General features: G+C 34.0%; 1 protein-coding gene across 1 annotated transcript; it reads left to right on the forward strand.

The window, feature by feature from the left end:
* Positions 1 to 2,412: 2,412 nt before the first annotated feature.
* LOC120773770 (autophagy-related protein 9A) lies at positions 2,413 to 26,601 on the forward strand. Its single transcript, XM_040102849.1, has 14 exons — positions 2,413 to 2,554; positions 5,979 to 6,128; positions 12,399 to 12,576; positions 14,129 to 14,342; positions 16,017 to 16,141; positions 17,697 to 17,824; positions 18,509 to 18,693; positions 19,124 to 19,302; positions 19,360 to 19,491; positions 21,094 to 21,247; positions 21,323 to 21,775; positions 21,867 to 22,168; positions 22,255 to 22,354; positions 26,278 to 26,601. The coding sequence occupies exons 1-14, from the start codon at positions 2,551 to 2,553 to the stop codon at positions 26,401 to 26,403; spliced, it is 2,430 nt and encodes an 809-aa protein (XP_039958783.1). The 5' UTR covers positions 2,413 to 2,550; the 3' UTR covers positions 26,404 to 26,601.
* The last annotated feature ends 3 nt before the right edge of the window (positions 26,602 to 26,604 follow it).

Consider the following 26,604-nt stretch of genomic DNA (forward strand, 5'->3'; position numbering starts at 1 on the left):
TTATTCGTCGAGAGAGGTCTTTACTTCTCAATTGCCTACTTAGTTCGAATTAGCACCTGTTGGCAAGAGCTATCCTGCGTTGGATTTCCAGGCTGACATTGTTTGTTGGTGTTTATGCTGGTTATACGACACATATACGAAACTATCTACAACTTCAAAGTTATGACTGTAAACAGTGACGTGGGAGCCAAGTCGCGAGTGCGACGACTGTTTGTTTGATGACAGGAGATATTTCGCTTTGCCCTCGTTCACTGCCAGACCCATTTGTTTTGCTTCCTTGTCCAGTCTGGAGAAAGCAGAACTAACGGCGCGGGTGTTGAGGCCGATGATATTGATATCATACGCCAGCAGCTGTACACTCTTATAAAATATTGTACCTGCTCGATTAACATCTGCAGCTCGAATTATTTTCTCCAGCAGCAGATTGAAGAAGTCGCATGATATGGAGTCGCCTTGTCTGAAACCTCGTTTGGTATCGAACGGCTCGGAGAAGTCCTTCCCGATACTGAGAGAGCTTTTGGTGTTGTTTAACGTCAGTTTATACAGCCGTATTAGTTTTGCGGGGATACCAAATTCAGACATCGCGGGATAAAGGCAACTCCGTGCTGTCGAAAGTAGTTTTGAAATCGACGAAGAGGTGGTGTGTGTCGATTCTTCTTTCACGGGTCTTTTCCAAGATTTGGCGCATGGTGAATATCTGGTCGGTTGTTGATATACCAGGTCTAAAGCCACAGGTAAGATCCAATCAGTTTGTTGACGGTGGGCATTAATCTTTCACACAATACTCGAGATATAACCTTATACGCGATGTTGAGGAGGCTTATCCCACGGTAGTTGGCGCAGATTGTGGGGTCTCCCCTTTTGTGGATTGGGCGGAACACACTTAAATTCCAATCGTTTGGCATGCTTTTGTCCGACCATATTTTACAAAGAAGCTGATGGTATGCTCTTTATCAGTTCTTCACCGCCGTGTTTGAATAGCTCGGCCGGTAATCCATCGGCCCCCGCCGCTTTGTTGTTCTTCAGGCAGGTAATTGTTATTCGAACTTCTTCAATGGAACGTCTGCTTCATTGTCATCTGATTGGGGAATCGGGTTCGCCTTCTCCTGGCATTGTTCTTTCACTGCCATTCAGCAGGCTGGAAAAGAGTTCGCTCCTTAATATCAGTATGCCCTGGGCATGGTCATTCTCAATAAATTGACCGAATCAAGCCATTTATATTATTAGATTCTGCAATGGGTGCTCCCTTGGCCTTGCATATTTCGGTATAGGATTTTTGCATTTTGTGTCATCGTGCAATCTTGCAAGAGCAAGAGAGTCCCCCTAGTGTGCTACATCTATGTATGGTATATATGTAAGTAACACAATGCTGGCAACTTGCCGTCTTATTTCTTTATCTTCTTCACTGGCGTAGAAATCGCTTGCACGGTTATAGCCGAGATAACAAAAGCGCTCCAGTGGTTTTGACTTTCCGGAATTTGGCTAAAATTCGAGATACCAAGTGCAGTCAGGTCATTCCCTACCTGAACTTACCAATGGAGAGGAGGTCTTCTTCTTCGTCTGCTTCCAGCGCCATGTACTGAATCGGAAACATTTAAAACTGGAGTGTCCAAATTAGATGAAATTATCTATTGAATTGAATTTCAAAGTTATAACTCTCAACAGTGATGTGAAAGCCGAGACGTAAATCCGATGTATATTTGCTTGATGACAGGGCATATTTCATCTTTCCCTCTTTCACAACTAGACCTATGCGCTTCGTTTCCTTATCCAGTCTGGAGAAAGCAGAACAAACGGCGCAGTTGTTCAGGCCAAAGATACCATATCATCGGCGTTCACCAACAGCTGTACATTCTTATAGAAGATTCTACCTTCTCTATTTACTTCTGCAGATCACATTATTTTCTTCAGCAATTTGTTGAAAAAGTTACACTATAGAGAGAGTGGGAGAGATCCTTCCCGATCCAGTGGAGATTTGCTGTTGCTCAGTATCGAAGGCGGCTTTAAAGTCGAATGAGAGGTGAAGTGTGTCGAAATCTGGTCGATACTAAATTTTCCAGGTCTAAGGGTACACTAATAATTTCCAATTAGTTTATTGACGATGAACTTCAATCTTTCACACCTTAAGACCTTATATGCAATATTAAGCAGGCTTATCCCACTGTAACTGACGCAGATTGTGGTGTTCCCCTTTTTGTGGATTGGGTAAAGCCCACTTAGGTTCCCTTGTTGACGGTTGACCTTTTACTTTATGGAAATCAGCCTTTGTAAAATTTTATGACATAATAGCAAGACCAGTTATTTTTGATCATTATGCGTGTGCTATGGTTGTTATATTAAAATTCGAGCGTTACGGTAACATTTTTTTTAAATTTCGATATGGCAATTTCGGCAAATCAGCTGCGTTTAGTTTAACTTGTATAAACATAGTGAGTCTCTGTAAATATTAGGAAGTTAAAAATATTATAATTAAAGTCGCAAATGTTTGGACACATAAATATATTGTGAAATTGGTTTAAGAGTATTTATCCTTTTAAAATAAATAAAGCTATGGGTAAGTAAAGTAATTCCGCGACAGTACTGCAATATAAAGCATTACTCTGCCAGAAAGAAAACTATTTTGGCAACAACGTAATAAAAAATATTTACCTATATGGACCTTTTAAAAGTTTGCGAAGAATTGTTTTATAAGGTGTATATTAATAAGTATTAATAATAAACTTTGTGGAGCAATTGTCCACACAATTTCTCGTGCGTTATTCAATATTTTCGTAAGGTAATATAATCAAATCCATATGTAGTTATTGAATGTGTATACACATATATATATACATACATATGTATTATATGTACATATGTAGACATATTTTGTAAATACGTAAATATATTAATTATTATATTTGAAACGAGTGACACCTATTTAAAATGTGCCTTCCTTGATTTGCTATTACAATATAAGGTCGATGATACTATACCCCTCTACATATATATGTATATACATTGTATTTGGTTAATACATACGTATATATAAGATAATGGAATACAGCAGTATGATGAGTTCCTTTTATACACACATACATATTTTTTTGTCTTTAAATGATGTTAATTTTTAGTCTTCAAATATAAATAGTCTACTTAATTGAAGACACCTTACATTTAACTATTAACCCCTCTAAGGGACCATCGTAACTCTAGCATTCCACTTTGATGTCCCCTTTCAGGGGACATTCAAATGTATTAGTAATTACGGCGAATTGAAATATTTTCGCGCAACTTTTTGAGACATGCATGTTTCCCTAATGTTTTCTATTAAAATAGCTCAAGAAATCACATCAAAATGTTGTATAATTACTAAGAGATTTATACAAATAATGTTGGAAAATCTTCTGGGGAATAGATTATGTAATAAATTACATATTCCAGATGTGGATCTAAGAAAAGGAGACTTATAGTATGTTGTGACAGGGAAACATCTAGTGGCAACCGACAAGCAAATTATTTTCGTCAAATATGCACCAACCAGCCCATAGTGTATATTTGGGAGTACTTTAAAATGTATCATAGGTCGCAAAATTAAAAATAAAAAGTATTGATTTTCTTACAAATAAACATTACTCGATCTCAACCAATTCATATCAGTCCAATATCATTATAATACGTTACTTAGTTCTAAAATTAACAGAAGTTATACAAGGGTGGTTTGTAAATGTTTGTTTCTGCTGTAAAGTGGCGCCAACTAGCTGATAGCCAACGTCCAAAACCGAGCGAAGTGCAAAGGGTTAAAACGCAATAGTGTAGAGAATATATAGTTATGTAACTGGGACACGGTGTACATCCAACGACGATTTATTAATTCCTAATTCAATTCCTAATTCAATTAATTCAAATCTAATTAAGCTTACATCATAAGGAAAATTATTTTATGAAGATCAGTGAAGGTATTAATGGCTCCACTGTGAACGTGCATGTGCATGTCTGAAGTTTGTTGCTACCAAAGTCTGATCGGCATATTGTTTTAGTCGTAGACGTAGTTGATTCTCCTAGGAGACGGTTTTGCTCCAAGCAGTGATGCGAAAGCAACCCAGCAGAAGCTGCTTGCAGAGGAGTTCATTATGCTCCTTAACTGAGAGTTGTTCGGTGGGAGGCATCCTGTCGTGGTCCAGAGTGCAGTGTTATGAGATGTTTGTGGCTTCCTCGTCTGCGTTTCACTGCATCCAGGCTACCGTATTGATGCGGCGTAGTTAGGGACCGGTCGGCGGATTGCCTTGTAAGTTGCCAAAAACGCTTTTTTGTGTTTTTGCATGGGTTGCCGGCTAGGGACTTGAGGTTTTTGTTATGGCTTTGTGCTTAAGCAATCATCGCGGTCATGTGAGGAGCGAAGGACACAGTTATGACTATACTTCTTCGTCCAGTTTATGAATAAGGTCGCTATGAATTTAGTGGGGAGGAGTGTTACGTTCCGTGCAGCGAGAAAGAAAAAAAGTCAAATAAGTAGCCGTTTACGTTTGAGACCATGCCATCGATCCCATTGCTCGACGTCATTATCGTGCAATCGTCGGTGTACGATGTGAAAGAAAGGGAGTTTCGAGATATAGAAGTTAAACTCCAACGAAGAGATGAAGGAACCCCATGTTTAATTCTTTTCAATTTTTTTTTTTACCTCGAAATGGTACGAATGATTGCCGACCGCTCAGGTAGTTCATAGTTCACCTCTTCAACGCTGGAAGGACCTTGAAAAGTATTTTTCAATCAAGATTATTATGAGCAGATGGTCTGATGATATGTTAGCAAAGGTCATTAGGTTATGCTGTTTATCAGACAACCATTAGCTAGTCTGTTTCGTCATTCATAGTGCATAATGTCGAATCCTCTATCCGTTCCGCCAGCTCGATCCCAGCACAATCGTATGACAGGCAGTGGTGCCAAAGATCGTGGTCCGCGTTAAAGTAGCCAAGTATCAGTCGGACAGCTTGTAGGGCAACAAGTAACTGGGATAATGTATATACTATATATTTCGAGCTCGACATCGCTTGACCGGATAGCTATACCCTGACATTCTATTGTAGATGTCGCCGTCGATAAATGAAGGCTAAACCACTATCACGCTCGCGACTTTTACGTACAACGTTGACACCTGCGCATGTCCGGAGTTCTGTGCGGCTGTTCAGCTTGGTTACTTGGACCGCTGCTATCGATATGCTTTCCCGGCTCATAAATTCAACTATCTCTTTGATCTTGCTCGTTAGCCTGTTTCAGGTCAGTTGTAGAAATCGTGTTTGTCGTGGTAACTTCGTAGTGATCCTGGAAGTGACAAACGCCATTTATGCTCGTGCAGCCAATGGCAACGAATGACACACTCCACCCATGTATTGTGCGCAGGCCCGAAAACGTCAGAAAATGATAGCAGCCAGAGCAGGAATTGCACACAAATGTGATGTTTCGACGAACCAGGAGATGCCTTGTGGCCGTCTTATCGGAGAGGGATGAAGGTTGTTGGGGGTTGTTCAGACTGGGAGTCATGTGACACCTAGGGAGAACTCGACTAGATTAAATTTTGAGAATACTTTACATTTTTTATTCTTTCAAATACTTTATGATTTCTTTTATATATTGTACAATAAAAATATATATATTGGAACCTAAAAAAAATTCATTTTATTGTGTTTAAGTAACCTAAAACACAATATAATTCATATTATCATAAATCATTCATAATGACAAAAAATTTCGCGCAGGGCACATTTCCTTTAGCGGCAGGATCATTCGTGATGTTTTGTTACTGTCTCGACACGTAAGTGTACATATGAAGATAACTTGCACAATTGCAGTAATCTACTAATAAGTGTATTTCATACTCAATTATAGCAATTTTGAAATTAAATAAGAAGAATAAGAAAACATTTTTTTACTCATATTATTATTGTTTTTTAATTATGTTTGATATTTCAATTTACCACATTCATTTCTTATGGTTTCAGAAATGGCTTTGAATGCGGATACCAATTATCAGTCCTTAAATGAAGGTAATCCTTTTAAAAAGGAAAGTGAAGACTTTCATATTCAAGATCATGACGATACACCAGGAGATAGTGGAATTATGATACATATGGTTCCCGAAACAAATAAAGGTAAAATTTTTAATATATTGGATATGAAGCTATTTATGCGTAGTAATCAATTGATGTACTGTAAATCAATAAAGTTTACATACACCAAGTTCTATTAATTTACGACACGTTTATTTGATTTAAAATTAATAAATTTTCAGTTTTTTACTATCCATTTCAAAAAATTTACATTTAACATAAAATATAGCATATCAAAATATTTTTTTTACACAAAAACAATTAAGCCTAAAGCTTAAAATGCGCCTAATTTATGTAAAAAAGTTTATATACATGTTGCAATTATTGCCCCCAGATGTCGATGCATATTCCCCACTCAATGTCTAGTATTATTTCCGGATATTTTGACCCCTTAAGGCCATAAGGCAGTTTTTAGGCACTCTTTTGATGATTTTGGATGAAGTATAGAGGTGACCACTACATTGACTGAAGCAATGTAATACTTCAAAAGAAATGACACAATGCGTTTTGTTAGATAAAATTTATGAAGAAGAAAATTTTAATAATATAATGAAAAAATGACAAGTAAAAGATTTGAGGATGGTAGCATTAGACCAGAATATAGAAAGTTCAAATCAAGAGGAGATAATCCGATAGTAAAATGGACTAATAGAAATCCTGAAAGAGGACAGAGGTACTCGTATGATAAACATTTTAATGTTAATAATCAAGGTCCAAGGTCCAATCAAATAAATCAAAATGATGCTAAACAGAATATATATCTAGACGATCTAAACAAAACAATAATGGAAGATATAGTAATAATTATAGACCAACAAATTGGAGTTATTTCCAAAAACCACAAACGGCAGGAAACCCTAGGCAAAATTTCGATCAATACCAACCGAATCAATTTACACAAAATTATAGTCAAATTCATAATAATCAATATAGACAAAATCAAGGTGAACCAATGGAGATAGACTGTATTGAACACAGTTCAAAAAGCACTCAATTGGCAGGACACCCCTTGCCAAGATTGCTTATGCTCGAATAGGCAAAGCCAGGAAAGTTACTCAGCAAACTGATGTTGATTAAGAAGAGGTTAATAACAGCAGTTTTTTATGAATCAGCCTGAGAATCCCTACCTAAAAAGAACTGATAAGGAGCATGGATCAGTTTCTTTTGTAGAATATGGTCGAACGAAAGCTCGACCAGTCCACAAAAAGTCGTCGCACTCTCAACTAGACATCCACTGTTGACAGTCATAACTTCGAAGTCGTAGACAATTTCGTCTATCTTGGAATCAGCATCAACGCCAACAACAACGTCGAAACCTAACGCAGAATAACACTTGCCAACAGGTGCTACTCCGAATTAACTAGGCAATTGAGAAGTAAAGTCCTCTCTCGACGAAGAAAAACCAAACTTCATAAGTCACACATTATTCCCGTTTTGCTGTATGGTGCAGAGGCATAGACGATGACAACATCTGATGAGTCGGCGTTACGAGTTTTCGGGAGAAAAGTAGTGCGAAAGATATATGGTAATTCGCGCATTGCCCACAGCGAATATCACATTCGATGGAACGATGAGTTATTCGACGACATTGACATAGTTCAGCGAATTAAAAGACAGCGGCTACGCTGGCTAGGTCATGTCGTCCGAATGGATAAAAACACTCCAGCTCTGAAAGCATTTGACCCCGGGAAGACCAGGGGGAGAAGAACCTGGCTTCGCTTGGAATCTCCAAGTGGCGCCACCTTACGAAGAGAAGAAACAACTGGCGCGATGTTACTAACTCTGCTATAACCACGTAAGCGGTTTCTGCGCCAGTAAAGAAGAAGAATAACGCAAAAATAAGGTGGAAAGTCACACCACTTAGAGGACGAAAAATGGAAATGAAATATCTAAATTGCTCAAGTGATAAAATAAATTATTATTCAAAAATGATGGTAGATTAACTAACACAACGAAAATTTAACACGAAACTAAAATCACAACGCAACAACAGATTAATTCAAAATTGTATCACGAAATTGAGGTTAGAAAACAAATTAAGAAAATGGAAAACAAGGAATAATCCAAAAAAAAAAACAAATTAAGGAAATGGAAGAACAAGGAATAATCCAAAAAAATCACTGAAGATATTCGAGTCCATTAATAGTAGTGCCGAAAAAAAAGATAATTCAGGCGAAAAGAAATACAGAATTGTAACAGACTATAGAAAATTGTCTGAAGTCACAATATATGACAAATACCCTCTTCTAAACATTGGTTCCATTTTAGACAAATTAGGGTCAGCCCAGTATTTTATTACCTTTTATTTAGCGAAAGGATACCATCAAATTCTAGTAAAATCAGAAGATAGACAGCTTTTGTAACACCGCATGGTGTTTATAAATTTATAAGAATGCCTTTCGGACTAAAGAATGCTCCAGTCACATTTCAACGGCTAATGAATGAAATCCTGAGCGACTATATAAATAAGCACGTGTATATCTAGACGATATATTAATTTTTAGCATGTCACTAAACGAACACAATAAGACAATAGAAGAAATTTTTAAAGTTCTCGAAAGTAAAAATCTGAAAATTCAAATTGATAAATGTAATTGTACCCACACAATATTACGCTAACCAGATTTTGAAAAACAATTTATATTAACAACAAACAGATGCATCCAATTATGCGATTGGTGCAGTATTGCCACAAGAAGGACATCCAGTGTGTTATGCTTCAAGAACTTTGAATAATCACGAAAGAAATTATTCCGCAACAGATAAGGAATTTCCGGCAATAATATGGAGAACTAATTATTTTAGGGCATACTTTTATGGAAATAAATTCAAAATTTTAACTGACCACTAACCGATACAATTTTTACATTCTAAATGTTATGTCACCCCGACATCAAAAGATGGTTATTAAAACTTGGAGAGTACCAATTTGACAATGAATATTTTAAGGGTTAAGAAAATAAAGTAGCCGACTTTTTGAGTAGAGTAAAAGATAATGAGGATATTATTTCAGAAAAATTGATGAAACGACTTCTAATAGTTCAATTTTTTCTATAAACAATATAGAAGATGAAGAAACCTTAGACGACCATTTTTATATCAAAAAGGGAAGCAGTCAAACAGATTTCTTTATATCACGTTAGGGAAAGCTTTCATTCAGATACATATTCAGGAAACATATAAAAATAAATTATATTATCCAAAATTAATACAACTGATTCAAATAGTAATTAATCAATGTGAAACATGTTAGGAAGTGAAGTGCGATAGAAATTCTATTAACCCAAAATTGAAATTTTCGGAGATTTCTTCAAACAATAATGACATTGTACATATACATAGATACGTATGTAATGAAAGGGCACCATATTTTGACAGTTGTAGAACAACAAAGCGGGGGGCCCAAGGATTGCCGACCGAACCATTCAAACACGGCGACGAAGAACTGATAAGGAGCATGCATCAGCTTCTTTGTAAAATATGTTCGGACAAAAGCTTGCCCAACGATTGGAATTTAAGTGTGCTTTGTCCAATCCACAAAAAGGGAGACCCCACAATCTGCACCAACTACAGCGATACAGCGATTTTCAATGAGTAAATTTTGTTTTTGTCCTCTAATCTCGAAATATAAAACGCAACCTACGTAAAAGAAAAGAATTTTCCGATGATTTTCCATCTGATTTTAAAGCGTTTAAATCGGCCAATATTTGTGATATTTTAATGAAATTAAGTGGACGATTTTTCTAAAAAATAATGTGGTTCAGAGCTGAATATGAACGAATCCTCTTATACCCATTATATTAAATTTGGCACCTTTCAATATACAAGGTGTTTTCCAAAGTAAACAGGACTTTTTGAATCTAGCGCTCCCTGGTGGCGCTATCTATATGTCGATTGGTGCGTTAAAATCTGCTATCTTTATCGATTGTCCAGTGATGACATTTCATTGATTGGAAGTGAAGTTATTGTCTTTCAAGTGTCAGTATGTTTGTGTTATCGGTGCGAAAATAAACTTAGAACAAAGAGCCAACATTAAATTTTGTTTTAAAATTGGTAAAACTTTGACCGAAACGTTTCAATTGATGAAACAAGTTCATGGCGATAATTGCCTATCCCGTAGCGGAGTGCACGAGTGGTTTCAACGTTTTCAAAATCAACGATCAAAATCAGTGATCACCGGATATTCCATCGAAACTGTGCGTGAATTCATCAAAAATCAGCCGAAATCATCATCGAAATTCATTGAAATGGAATTTAACATCTCCAAAACATCGATTTATCGCATTTTGACCGAACATTTGGGCTTACGAAAGGTGTGTGCACGGTTTGCAAGTAATCCCCTCCCGCTGCAATACACTTATGCCAACGAATTTTCCATGCATCATAGCACTTGAAAAAATCCTCCGCCGTGATGGCCATCAAAGCCTTCTTCGATTTATATCCTCAACTGAGTCAAAACTCCTCGGAGTGGTCATGTGAATTTGCTGAATAGCCAGAAGTTACATGAAGGCATGTAAATCAGGGGAATGCGGTGGGCCGATATTAGTTGAAAATGTGGCGAAATGATCACGAATGCAGTATGAGATGGTACATTATCGCACTTCTTTGTCCAATAAATTCAGACATAGTAAAAATCGAAGAATTCACTTTTAGAGCCACACAAAACATTCGCGTATCTCAAATACTAATGAATAATTTGACGTGAAATAGATGTCACTAATAGTACTAAAAACTTACAAAGAAAAAAATGTACCGATTCGAAAAACACGCGAAGTATAAATTAAAAATTCAATTTGATCACAGTACTATTATAATTTAATGCTGAAAATATGCGATATCGTTCTACGAATTATCCCAGATCAATGCATCGGTCAGTTCATGAAAATGTACTCTTTTTTTTAAGATAACTTAGTATCAAATATTTTGATAAATATTAACTTCGTAGTAATAGCAATTTAGTTTTCCTATCATGATTACGGTTCTCCACACCTTTTCTACTAAAAATCAAACATGGAAATATTATAAATAAGATCTACAAAATGTCATGCTTTAGTCAACAGAAATTTCGCTTTTGTTTCAAATGCATGGACTAGAAACAATTATGATAAGGGAGTGAAACACCTATGGTACACCAAAAGTTATTTTCTCTCCATAAACGTAGTGAATTAATATGTGATCAAATTAGGAATGATAAAACAATTTTTCAAAGCGTTGTATGTGGAATAATATTGTTACAGCACATGTTTTCTGATTTTTATAATGTCCAATGAATGTAATAATGTCGAAATAGACGAGGACAAATCTTTGAAAACCATTGATAGTTTCATGAACTATGTCCCCAAATATATCAAAAATCTATCTTAACAAAACAACTGTAGACCAATGTTATCTGCACAAAATTACGTCGGGATATGTTCTCGAGTAGATTTTAGCAAGTTCAAATTTTAATCCCATCCTTTGATTGGTAATCCTCATATACCCCATATACCATATAAAATTTAGCTCCTTTGGGTGAGTTTATATCATTTATATCTCATTTGACTTAATTAACTTGAATTTAGTATAAATAATATTTTTAATAAGAGCGCTACAAAAGTTTAAATAAAACAAAAACGGTTTGGAATATTTATGAAATTATTTATTCCTGTGGAAGTACATTCGATACCATTAAGTGTGGAACTCAATTTCTTTTGCATGGACATCACGGGCACGTTTGTAGAAGTCCAGACACTGACCCCAATTATCGACGGCTTTCAAGCATAAATCGGCTGCAATTTCACGTTCGATATTCGTACGAAGTTCATCAATCGTCGTTGGCTTGTTGGCATAGGTGTATATGCACATACATACATCTGCGTATTAGTAAAATATTCAAATATAACTGCTAAAGGCAATTTCAACTTCTGTATTAACATAAATTACTTAATACACTGATTAAGTTAAAGGTTTTCACAATTTATGCTTATGTTTGCTCAGGTTATCAATAAAAGTCGGTATATTTACGAGTATTTTTAATAGAAACAGTTTAATTTTCTTGGCTAAGAGAACGAGAAGCCTAGCTGTAATCCCTACTGTCCGCTATATTTCAAATATTTAATAGTATGCATTTATTTGAAAGAAAGAAAAAGGCTGCAACAGGCGCTCGGTAGAACTATCTATATCATAAACGGAAGAAAAAAATCTGTGCGAATTAATTTAATTCTATAAAGAGAGAGAAATAAAGATATAGAAAGTGTATCATTGTTTTTATATTCCAAAAAAATATGTTCTAATAAGAAAATATTACATCTAACGTTTTATTTTTATTTTCAGCTCGATGGAATCATATTGAAGATTTGGATTCATTTTTTACTCGCATGTACAATTACCATCAAAAGCATGGATTCTCAGTTATAGCCTTAGATGAGATTTTTCAGTTGTGCAAGTTTGCCTTCGTAGTGTGGTTACTAACTTTTACAATATACTGTATCAACTATCAAGTATTATTTGGGTAATTTCGATTTAATTGATACTTTTACTTGTGTATTCCTGCAACATGTTTCAAATCGAAAAACCGTTTTGTATTGTATAATATATGTATATGGAACAGGATGATCAATATGTCCGTCTGTCTATTCGTCATTTAATTTGCAACATCTTGGCGTTGCATACCACAGATTATATTGATATTCTGGAGGACTCACAACTCCCAAGTCTAGATATATTCGGACTTGAACGTGGACAAGAAAACATTATCATGCAAGACAAGGATCCAAAACATGCCGCAAAAATTACAAAATTGCGCTACCTACATCTGAACTCCATTAAGAACCTTTGGGCCACATTAAAAATAAAAATTTTAGCCAAAAGCAAAGCTCCAAGTCTAAAGTTGTGGTAGCGGACCCCCCTAGCATGGCTAAATATAAGCCCAAATAATTTAGAGAATCTCATGTACTGGCACAATACTGTTGTTGTTGAGGATGTAATGAGTAAAAAAATCGCGTGGTGGTCATACAAAATATTATCGTGTTATTAACCACACTTTAGGGACAATAGACAAATGTGTTCAAACTTACATTTTATTTCAAATTGTATATTTTTAATTAATTAAGTTTAAACTGAGAACCTTTTGAATAAATTTTTAATTGTGTATTGTCTAATAAAATTTCTAACATTTAAGAGAAATATTCGTAATTTCGTGAACAGTTTTGTCCTTTACTGTAGTTCCTTTTTGGAAGGTTAAAGTCGATACCAAAAAAATTGCCCCATAAGTTAATTTACTTCATAGGCTCGAAAATTTTTCAGCTATTTAATACATGCATGTTGCAAGGGTACCTAATGCTCGGCTGCGCCCGATCCTAAATTTTCTTACTTATTTTTCTGATTAAAATACATTGATCTAAATAAATACATAAAACTAAAGACATTCGATCAGCTTTCATTGAATACTTTAAAAATTATACATAGGACGACGCTGTGGCGAAAGTGGTAAAATATTAAAAAAAAACGTTGTAAATGATAGGAAATAAAGTAAATTTATATATTTTTGAGGAAAACTTAAAGTAATTTTAAGTTAGTTCCCAAAGTCTACAACAATTATTTAACATTTTTATGTTATGTGATATTCAAAACATTGCTTAAGTATGGAAATGATACCTCATTTTTTGGAATATTTCCGGATGAAAAACTAAAACATATAACAAGTTAATATATCACCTTGTGTATTTTCTTCAATTTAATTAAAATTAAGATAATTTAAATATAACAATCTTCTACTATTCGAACAGATCTATGTATATAGCCAATTCTGCTATTTATAATTCGTCGCGTATCACAAATTAAATGCCGAATTTTCACAAGACATGCCTTAGTGGCGGTATAATAAATTAAAAATACAAATTAGACAAAAACTAAATAGAAAACAACAACAGTTCACTGAACAACAAAAAAATCATGAAAATGTCAAAAATTGTCATAAAATTGCTAATTTTCCGTAAATTGTTTCTTAAATATAACCTGCTGCAAAATTAAAATATTAAATATATATGTGTTATTTTTTTCAGAGACTCTCCACCACCGAGTAACCATACCAAAGTTACTTTAAGAGACGTTGTTATTCCAACAAGGCAATGCATAGCCAACTTTAATGGTTTTACATATTTGTTATTCCTTCTAGCAATACTTTATTTCGTTGTTCATTTTTTGCGAGTTGTTTCTTTAATAACTCAATATATGGATATGAAAAAATTCTATCAAACCGCTCTCCACATTGACGAAGTATGTGAATAGTAATATTTGAATACAGATATATTAGTTCTAATGATAATGTAGTTAAAATTGTTTTATTAAAATTGCTCATAGTTTATATTTTAATTTATTTACCATTTAATGGTAAATAATGTATAATAATGTTTAGACATGATAGAAGAGTATTTGCATACAGCAATGGGCACATAAATCGCACAAAGTTTGATTTCATATAAATGCTAGAATTGTTTCATTTAAAGTTGATTAAAATGTAAAAATTTCCCATTGTTGTTCTGTACTGCCCAAATATTCCGTTATGTTTTATTTTTGTTTACCGTTATCAATAATGCGTAGTCAATGCTGATTTTGACAGGACACATAAATGGCACAGATTACTCTGCAGAAGTAGTACTAAAAGTATTTTAGTGAAAGAAAGAATATAAAATGGGGTCCGGAAAGCATACTACAATAGAAGAAAGGCGAATAATTTGGAGCATGTATAAAGAAGGGCAAAAAGGGGCCGAATTTCCTAAACTAATGGAAATTTCTCGTAAAAAAATATACAACGCAATCAAATCATCTATTGCGAATTCCCAAGTATTGGTCAAAGGCAGGATTCGAAAGGCAAGGCCACGTAAAACGGATACGCGTACAAACACTGTTATAGTAAAAATCGCCAAAATGTATCCATTTAAATCATCACGGGAGGTAGCAGCTGATATTAACCAATCATTGGGCTAAGAAATATGAACTAGACTTGTTAGAAGACGTCTGAATCAGGCAAAGTTGTTCGGACGCATATCGAGGAAGTAACTAATCCTTTCAAAAAGACTGATCAAAGTTCATCAAAAGAAAAACTTCAATTTTTGAAAAAGTGGAGTGAAGAAACAAAAGCTTAACATGGTGCGACCAGATATCAGAATATTTGTACATCGTCCTTAGTACCAATCATATAATTCTAAGTGCACTCACAAGGCGAAATATTGTGGTAAGAATCAATGGAAAAATGGACAAGTTTCAGTACTTGCACATTTTAAAAGACCATATGGAAACAAATAATTTTGAGTCTATGCCAATTAAATGGAAATTTATGCAAGACAACGATCCCAAACACGCCTCGAAGCTAGTAAAACAGCGCAAGCCCTGACTTAAAACCAATTGAAAGCCTATGCAATGAAGTCAAGGCTGAAATTGCAAAGGTCAATGGTAAAAATATGGACGATCTCTGGTCTGCCGTTAAAAAAGCTTGGTGTGCTAAACTAAAACCTAAAACTAAATGTCAGAATATCGTAGAAAGTATGGTACGCAGGTGTAAAGCAGTCATTAAAAATAAAGATTACATTACAAAATATTAACAATAAAAATGTCTGCATGGATCAAAATTTATAAAATTGCAATATGAACTAAATTGGCCTTCTTTTTTTAGGTTGTGCCAATTATGTGTCCACCTCATTATACCAAAGCTATTGCATTTTGATCATTATTTCTTTTTAACAATGAATTGTAACTTCAGTTTGTACTGTTATTGAAGATAAAGAATGTACCTTTTAAAAAAACCCAAACACTTATTTATAAAAAAAAAACATTTATGATACCGTAACACAAGAAATAAGCTATAAAAAATGTGCCATTTATATGTCCATAGCTGTGTATAGTATATACAATTACCTTATATTTCATGCTACAAAAATTATATTTGTACAGAAAGAAATAGATAACACAACGTGGCATGAAGTAAAAATGAAGATAAGAGAAGTCCAGTCTGAGCAGCATATGTGTATTGATAAAGAGCAATTGACGGAATTGGATATATATCATCGAATTTTAAGGTATGTATTCTTTTTTTTTTGGAAAATTTGCTCATACATGACAGACCTACCCAGGAACCAAAGGATGACTATACTTGTTTGTCTGCATTTTATGTAAAAAATGTATTACCAATCAATTTGTCCTAAGTAGAAGCATAACAAGACACATTATACAGAGCTTAGCGTCAAACCTGACATCACGGCTTTACTAAATGAGAATCTGATGAGTTTCTGATGTATAAAAACTAAATTAAATTAAATTCTAATGTAAAAAAATTTGTGAAGCCTCTAATATATTGATGAGTATGTGCCTTTTTGTTTTGTTAGTTAGGTTGATTTTAGTATTTTTTTTAAGAAACAAGACAAAATGTAGTAAAGAAGCTATGTAACTTACATCATAAGCTAAATTACGAATTGTGATAGTACAAGGTGCGTTCCAAAGTCAAGGGGACTTTTTGAATCTAGCGCCCCTTGGTGGCGCCATCTATATGTCGCTTATATCTATATGTGCTTTAAAATCTGCTATCTTTATCGATTGTCCAGTGACATTTTCATGACATTTCATTGATTGGAAGTGAAGTTATTGCGTTTTAAGTGTCAGTATGTTCTTGTTATCGGTGCGAAAATGAGCTTCGAACAAAGAGCCAACATTAAATTTTGTTTTAAAGTTGATGATGGCCTATCCCATAGCAGAGTGCACGAGTGGTTTCAACGTTTTCAAAGTGGTCGTGAGGATATAAATGACGATCAACATGTTGTCCAATCAAAATCCGTGATCACCGGAAATTCCATCGATGTGCGTGAATTCATCAAAAACCAGCCGAAATCATCATTGAAATTCATGGAAATAGAATTGAACATCTCCAAACATTTGGGCTTACGAAAGGCGTATGCACGGTTTGTTCCGCACAAATTGACTGACGACCAAAAATTGTTCAGAAACCAACATTCGAAGGACGATTATTTGACTAAAAATCACATTTTAACCATTCACCACTCCCCGTATTCACCTGATATGGCACCGTGCGACATTTTCCTTTTCGGAAAAATGCATTTGCCCATGAAAGTAAAGCGTTATGCAGACGTAGAGGCCATTCAAAAGGCTTGCAACGAGCTAAAGCATTCGTTCATCATGATTTTGGACCGTGCAAAAAGCTGTATTGAAGCAAAAGGAGACTATTTTGAATAAAATAAATTTATTTTGCCGAAAAAACCATTTGTTCTATTTTTTAAAGTCCTGTTTACTTTGGAACGCACCTTGTATAACATAATCGGCCGCACTCAAAAAATTGTTTAATCCCTTCAAAGCTTTGTATTTTTATATTGATTATATTGGGTCCTAAATTTTTTATTGATTATAGTATAAGTGGGTTAACGGGGAACACATTTTAAAAAAAGTTCGGCTTTTTTTGTCTAATAATCATAGTAAACTGACAATTTTGATTTTTGTCCGATGAAATAAAATTCGAATGTTTACTTTTACTTGAACGGAAAATATTAACATTATATTAACTATTTATTTACCGTAAAGCAGCCAAATGTCGACATTCATGTCGTATTATTTTTTCTATTGCAGATTTAAAAACTATATGGTAGCTCTTATGAACAAAAACCTTCTACCTGTAAAATTTAATATACCACTGCTTGGAGAATATGTGACGTTGAGTCGTGGACTTTTGTTTAATATACATTTTATACTATTCAGTAAGTTAAAAAGGATTTTTTATTGGGTCTATAACTATATTCATGAGATTTGCTACTGACCGTGCGATTTAAAAGTATTTTGAAGACGTAATACGTTCTGAACGACCAAAAAAGTTTGAAGATGAGGAACTAGAAACATTACTCAATGCAGATTGTTGGCAAAGATCAGAGGAGGATTAAATTTATATGGGAGTCATTTATGCAGCCATTTCTAAACGTTTAAAAACAGTCGGATATATTCCGAAGCAAGGAAATTATATGCTATAACATTTTGATGTCGTTTTTGCATGAGATTAACCATAAACGAGAATGAGTAATTTTTCATACGCTCCGCCTCTTGTTGCAAAAACGTTCAAGAACTATTTAGAGAACAGCGACTAGGAAGCTTTACGTCACCCGCCCTATAGCCATATCCTGTCTACTATGACTATCAGAACAGGGGTTTTGGCCTTATTCATGTTTGCAGTTATTCTGGGGAGGAATAAACCAATTAGCAAGAAGATGCGAAAATGTTATAGCTTCAAATATAACTGTTTTTTTTATAAAAGTTAACATTTTAGAAAAAACGTACGTTTATAGTTGTGGACCCGCATTCTAATAAATATGAAGTATGGTTCTCTGCACACTAACTACGAAAACATGAGAAAATATCTTTCAGTTAAATTATATAATTTCTATTTATAGAAGGACCTGGTTCGCCATTTCAGAATAATTGGCAACTTCGAGATGACTTCAACTTTCGTACCAATCAAGTCGAATTAGCTCAACGATTGTCAAAACTTATTATGTGGGTAGCAGTAGCTAATTTAATATTGGCTCCAGTTATTTTTGTGTGGCAGTGCTTATATTTCCTGTTCTCATACGCTAATGTAAGTATTATATAGTACATGCATACCTGTATATATCTTAGACTATCGAATTAATGACTTAACGACTTACTACCACTGACCTGACCTGACTACTGATCCAAACAGAACTAGTTCGCTGAAATAACAGCTTGCTGCTGGAAGTGTTGCTTAACGACCATAACTATTCCATTTTGGAAATGATAGATTTACGCAATAAACTAAAAATGATATCGTTGCTTTTTTTAAATAATGCTATGACAATAACTTAACAATTTTAAATACCATATCTCCAATTACTGTGATACTCGTACAATAGGACAGAAGCTGGTTCTAAAAAAAAACAGTATAACCAGCAAAACCTATAGCTATGATTCGTATTGGAATTACTTACCCTAGATTTTAATATTCAAAGACAGTTAATTACATATATAAATTAATTTTCTTTCTACAGATTTTAAGAAAAGAACCAGGGACATTAGGAATGCGAACATGGTCTAATTATGGTCGCTTATACTTGCGACACTTTAATGAATTAGAACATGAATTAGATGCACGTTTAAATCGTGCTTATGAATATGCAGATAGATATCTAAGCTCGTTCTCCTCACCGTTAATGGCCGTTGTAGCAAGGTCGGTTTATGCATAAACATAACAGTACTAATGTATTACTAAATAAATACATTTCAGGAATATACTTTTTATATCCGGAGGAATATTGGTATTAATTTTAACATTAGGTATATATGACGAATTTGTTTTCCAAGTGGAGCACGTATTAACGATTATCACTATACTCTCTGTTATTGGATTGATATGCAGGTAAATTTAATTAATATCATCATACAACAAATTTATGAATTATACATAAAAATAAATTTACCGTTAGCTGCTTTAAAATTTTAGCATTTTAAAAAAGTCTAAATATGACAATGAGACAACAATATAATATATTAATTCAAACATGATTTTTTAAAGAAATTTATAAAAGTAATCATATATTATAATTAATTATTCCCTACCACTTTATATTTCTGCGTATGAACCCAATCTCCCTTTATGCACCGCAAAATGTTCCTCTGTCAAATTTTAAATTTTATTTATTTTAAATTCTCTTTGTGACCAAGTATTTTGTATAGATGACCGCAAGTGATATAGAATTTTAAATTTATTTAAAGCAAGTAAGGAGAACTAAATTCTTTCAGGTGTTGGCGGAACTTTTTATTAAAAAAATTTGTGTAAGAATTCAGAATGTATTTGAAGAAAAAAAATGTATTACAAGCAAATTTGGTATTTAATTATTTTATTTTAATTACCAAAGTCTAAACCAATAGTCATATTCAGCGTTATAATTGCGTTGTTTCTTAGAAAAATTGAGTAACTTCGAATTCGATACGTAAAGAATCTTTAATTGAAAATGTGTATAGCATGTCCAAATGAATAAAAATATTATTGATAAATTAATTCGTTTTGCATTTCTTTTTGTTCAAGTTAGAACGTATAAATGAACCGATATAACAGATAATATAAACGCGTTGAGAAAATCCTTTAATTATGTACTTCAAAGTAATTTTTCTTGGTGTGTTTTTGTTTCTGTCGCAAAGTATCCATTTTAATATTATTTAGTACTTAATACTTAGTGCTTTTGCACAGAAATACTTACAAATGCCAAAATTTTATTTTTGATGAAATTTTAATGATTTCAACGTAATTTGTTTCGATGATTACACCTAAGTATTGATCCGTTTTACCTATTATTATTTTATTTGTAAAATTTAATGTTACTGACGTATTTATTTAGTACAAAAAATTTAATTAGTTTTCTACATAACCGTTATATAACAAGTGAGTATGGTTATAATCTGATTTCACCCAACCCTTCGGGGCGGGGCTATGCATGCTCTTGAAAAATATTCAGTTCACAAGTGCCCCTCACTACTGCGATCGCCCGTGTCAAATTGCATTTTTATATCATAATTTGGAATGCTTTATATGTTTTCATTTAATACCGTCTTGTGGGCGTGTCAATGATCCGATACTCAATCAAACCGTCCTTGTTTGTCAATCAACATACATACATATGTAGCAAGTTTCATGATATGAGATATCTCAAGTTTTACTCCATTTGCAACTTGCACGGACAGACGGACGGACACACAGTAACTAGTATTTATTATTATTTATTATTTCAGACATCCTAATAATTTATAAATAACTAATTCCATATCTATCTCGATTAATATGAGAAGATACACACAGTTAGAAAAGAAATAAAGAAAAAAAAAAGTTAGAAAAAAGAAAAAAATTTAATTTGTAGCAACGTGTTGCGAGAATTTATTATTCCTACTTGACATTACAATTTTCATAAAATCACAAATTACACTTAAATTTATATTATCAATAAAATAAAAATTTTAAATTCAGAACTATGATTCCGGACGAAAATTTAATATGGTGCCCAGAACAATTGATGACCGCAATATTAGCGCATGTGCATTATCTACCATCTAATTGGAAGAATAGAGCGCATACAGTGGCTGTAAGAAAAGAATTTGAAAATTTATTTCAATTTAAAGCGGTAAGATTTTTAATAAAGTTCTATTATTAATAAAAATAATTGTACATAATTTATTTTTAACATTTACAATTGTAGGGTTACCTCTTAAATGAAATTGTTAGTCCGCTTGTGACTCCATTTATATTAATGTTTGTGTTCCGTCCAAAATCTCTGGAACTGGTAAAATTCTTTAGAAGTTTTACAGTAAGTGTAAAGGGTGTTGGAAATGTATGCTCATTTGCTCAATTGGATGTTAGAAAACATGGCAACCCTGATTGGCAACTTCCTAAGCCTAACACAAAACAAAAAGGCAACGTTGATGATAGTACGACGAAGAGCGTAGTGGACAACGGTAAAACGGAACTTTCATTAATCCGATTTACATTAACCAACCCAGAATGGAAAGCCCCACCAGATGCCGTAAATTTTTTGAACGATATTAGAGAACATGCTGCGGAAGAACTGAGAAACGCACTGATAAACGATACAGATAACAAAACAAGTCCTATAACTGAAAGTTTAATTTCATTTGGCACAATCGATGCTGAGGTTTGTAACAATATTATAATTTAATATAAATATACTTATATTCCTTAATAATATACATATACATATGTACTTATATGTTTTATATTTCCAGTATTCTTCTTTGGCTACATCTGTGTTTCATGCACATAATGTTCAAAGGGCGGAATTATTAACATCGTCGATTAAACAGTCTATGAATCAAAACAAATACTATGATAGAAAATATCATCCCACTCCGAATATTCCTCAAACTAGTGGTTTTGAGCAAATGCTTCAACAAAGCTTCGGCGAACAAGAAGGAAATATGTTGAGGATACAAACTTCTTGCGACAATTCTTTGGAAAATATGCGCAAATTGCGTATTAGCAAAGTAGAAGGACGACTGCAGGGACCGTCAGAAGCACTATTGTATAAGTAAGTGTAGTAAAGTTACTCTTACTCCATAACTGTTCCAAGTGTAGGATTTAATATATAATTCCATTGGGTTCTTTTTATTACAGTCTATATGGAATCGACTCAAAAATATCAAACCCAATTGATATTACAGTGGCAGATATGTCCCTAAGTACACTGTATTTACACAATTTACACAAGCATAATGTAAGTTAAAAGTATTTACGTAAAATCCTATTAATTAATTTATACCAAAGATTCAATACCAAATACTAATAATAATACAGTTAAGTGAAAAATATTAATAAGGTCGGTGATCTACAATTAATGAAGTTGATGTTGATTGATTAGTTTAATATATATATTTTGGTTTTGGAAACTCATGGTTGTGTTAAACTGATCGAACACAGCATACTGGAATTGCGTTCCATGAATTCAGAATATGTTGTCAAAGCTCGTCGTTTTTACTTAAGCATTTTCTTCTTATGGACTGTATTCCACAAATGACATTTAGCTCCAGGGATTGGGCAAGCCACTCATTATATCGATGTTGTTAAGCCTAAATCTCTCTTTTGTACACTTAGCCGTGCATTTGGGATCGCCACCTTTCTCAAACACCAATTTTAGTGGCATATTATCTTCAATGTACTCGGCCCCAAACCTATATCCAAAGTATTATGTTTTCGCCACATGTTGAACGGTTTTTATTCGTGCATTTATAGTTGTAGACTGCGTTTTTCGGTTTATACTACATGAGTACCTCGATCAGAGTTAAATACAGAGTTTATTTTATATCGTCAGATCAGAAAATCACATGTTCTTGAACAAACCTTAGCATTCGTTGCACGTTGTTTTTTGTTGAGATTATCGTTTTGCGGATAGATGCCCAAGATCCACATTCAAATCAGATTTCATTTGTTTAAAGAAATAAGCAGAGTTTTCTGAACATAAGTAATTATATTTGATTTGATAGAAAATGTTATTTCCTGTCACGTATTTCAATTTGGGAAATCCAGTTGGTTGAACCTTTTTTTTGCGGGGGTAATTAAATTCTCTACTTCTCTTAATGAATTTCTCTGTTTGACTATATTTTTAATATGCGCTATACGTGTTTTCTTGTCGCAGTGCTTACCATTTCCCATATCTATTTGATAAAAAAAAAATACACCAGGTTCTCCAGGTGATATAAACCTGAAATTTATTTAGCGCGAATAGTGCCTGTGCCAAAATTTATCCAAATCGAATCGAAGCTGTTCAAGCCCCTAGGTACCGAATATGTGACTCCAGTGTCTATAGTTGACTTTTGATTGAGAATATCGGTCAATGTGTGAGATATATATTTGAAATTCAGCGATAATCCTTCCCTGACATTGGTATGTTTGTATGTCAAAAATTGATTGAATCGGGTCAATACTTCCCTTAGCCCCCATATACCTAATATAAAGATTTTCGAATTTCCGATTGCCTTTTTACCGCATATGAGTTATCTCAATAAAAATGAAATCAGTGTATCTTTATGGTTAAAATAGATAAAATTGGGCGATAACTTGACCCAACCCCCATCATCATTCAGATTTTCGAACATCCGGCTGACTACATTCCATATGATTGGTGATTGTATGTGAGGAACCTCGATGACACCCTGGGAGTATTTTATTAGTCTGGAATTACATTTATTGTATCTCCAATAAAAGTCAAGAAAGTACCAAATTTTACTGCAATTTGTTCACAATTTCGTCGAAGAATAAATATTTAATTCTTTCGCAATCGTAATCTTTCAATTTTTTTGTATTCTTTTTGCGTTTTCTGTTCCCTTATACCCTTAGGATCAATATAGAAATCCACTTTACCATTGGAAGGTTTCGAAAAAGGCCCAAAAATAATAATACCGCTCGACGTTCGGAGCGCTCGGAGTGCACAACTCAAACTTTAAATTCCTAATGTATGGGAACCTAAAAAAAAAAATAGCGACCCCTTAGAGTTAAGCTACTGCGCCTGGCTTGAAGGAGGATTTTTTGTTTGTCACATACAAACACATGCAGGCACATAACAAAATAGCGTTTTATTTTTACAAATATAAAAGATTTCACTTTTCGGAGGTGTGCTGAAAACGATGAGCGTGTTTCGCCTCAGCTAACATCAGGGGATTCGAAGATAGCAAAATTGAGCATCCGTACATGAACATATTGACCTGTTTAATGATGAATTTCATAAAAACTTTCGAAATATATTCCCATCTAGAAGGAAAAGTGACAACCCCGCAAACCCACAAAACACAGAAAAAATTGACAAAAGGGGGAATATAGCTCTTGTCGATTTAAAATTTTTTAATTTTCCTTTTAAATGCTTTGACGTGGTGAATTTTTTGAATCGCTAAAATCCGCGCCTATTTGTATGCATGCTCCTACCTAAAAATACCTATTTACGATGTTTTGTTGGCAAAACTTTTGGAGCGGCAAGGAAGCGGTGACAATTGACGTTCGTTCGTATGTATTTTTTGGCACATCTCGGGTTTTCTACCAAAAATACAATGTTGCGACACTGTTGCCGCGTCAGCACATTGACTTTTTGACATGAAAACAAAAACCGTGACAACGGAGATTTCGCATGAAACAATGAGTGTACATATTTTCATACAAACAAATTTACACACATTGTGCGTAGAGGTCCTTTTTTTTAATTGCCTTTTTTTTGACAGATCACGCGTGAGTCGTGTCAAGCTGTCATGTTATTTTTGTTTGGTATTGTTTGGAATTTCGTCATAGAAAGACTTACTCCTGAACAACGTTTACAAATCGTTCAATCGTTCTTTCACCCACCTTGAGAACCAGCATTCATTAATGGATAACATTTGACCGAATAGCCCACGAGCAGTTCGCAGTGAAAAAAATATAGCAGCCGTAGTTAAGAGTATACACGAAGACCGTGGAGAGTAGATTTGACGCCGCTCGCAGCATCTCGAACTGATGTATGCAACGACTTGGCGCATTTTACATCGAGATCTTAAATTAAAAGCTTACAAAATAGAGCTTGTGTAAGAACTGAAGCCGCTCGATCTTCGCAAGCGACATCGCTTCAAGAGCTGTAATTTCCTCCTAAAGAACAACGGTTTGGTGTGGTTTGTTTAGTCGTAACCATCAATGGCGATCGTTATCGCGCCAGACAGACTATTTGATGCCTGAAATTGAAGCTCATGATATGCGTGATCGTCATGTATTTTCAACAAGACGGCTCCACTTCCCGCACATCGCATCAATCGATTGGCCACCAAGATCGTGTGATATCACACCGTTAGACTTTTGCCTGCGGGGATTACGATTCAGTCTTTGTACCATCACGCGTGTCATTCGCCAGTTAGCAGTCGAAAAGCTCGACTGGTCATCGAAAAATGGACTCAACGGATAGACCGTCTGAGACCTAGCCGCGGTCACCAATCTTCAAAAAATAAATGCCAAAGAATGTACTTTCGAATCATAATAAACATTCCCAAACAAATTTGAAGTTTATGTGTTATTTTCTTTAAAATTAGCGACATATTTAGGTAATAACATAAACATGACTTTATTATATATTTCAAAACGATTTATTTTCATTAAGAAATAGTTCTTTTTGTACGTATGATATACATATGTACCTACATATGTGCTCTGCGTTTAAGCGTACATTTCTAACATTGAAATTTTCTTATGTTAAATTTTGGTGAAATTCGCTAATATTTTTTTGTGGTGAAATCTTCAAACCGTGACGAGTACCCCTTCGAAAAGCGGAACGTTTTGACAATCGGCATATGAACCTTCTATAGAAAATCTATATTCTCTGGCACTGACAAAGTAATCAACAGTTTGATAGGAGGTGCACAAAACAGTTTGAGGTGCTTAAAAAATGTTTTTTTTTAGTTTCTTTTTAACTTTTTTTCATTTTTCTTATATTATCTTTCTTTCCCAATGGGTGTAACCTATTATGATTTTTTTCACTTTTTACAATTTCCAAAAGCTTTTGCACCTTCCTATATACATAATTAAGTGAATGATACATTTTGCTTTTGAGCTATTAAAAAATTCATACATTCACTGTTTATTTATAATTATGCATTTTAACACCGAAATCAATTTACTTTTAATAAATTCCAGACTGACCGTTCTATTCAAAATACTGTGGAAGAGGGCCAGGAGGCAGGACCTACTACTTCAAAACGAGCAACTATTATTTCGAAAGCTGCAGAAGACACACCGCTTCTCGGTAATGTACGTTCATAGCAGGAAGAACATTGGATCTAACAAATTAAATAAATAAGAAAATAGTTATATTAACAAAATTAATAATACATCCTTCAGATGTATGTTATGTACATATATATATGTAGTTCTGTAAGTAATTTAAGTATCTCATATTCTGTACTTTAAATTGCAATAAATGGTGCATATTTTTCAAATTAACAACAAATTTATACCAAAGTT

This window comes from Bactrocera tryoni, chromosome 4, assembly GCF_016617805.1.
Source record: "Bactrocera tryoni isolate S06 chromosome 4, CSIRO_BtryS06_freeze2, whole genome shotgun sequence".
Taxonomy (NCBI): Eukaryota; Metazoa; Arthropoda; class Insecta; order Diptera; family Tephritidae; genus Bactrocera; species Bactrocera tryoni.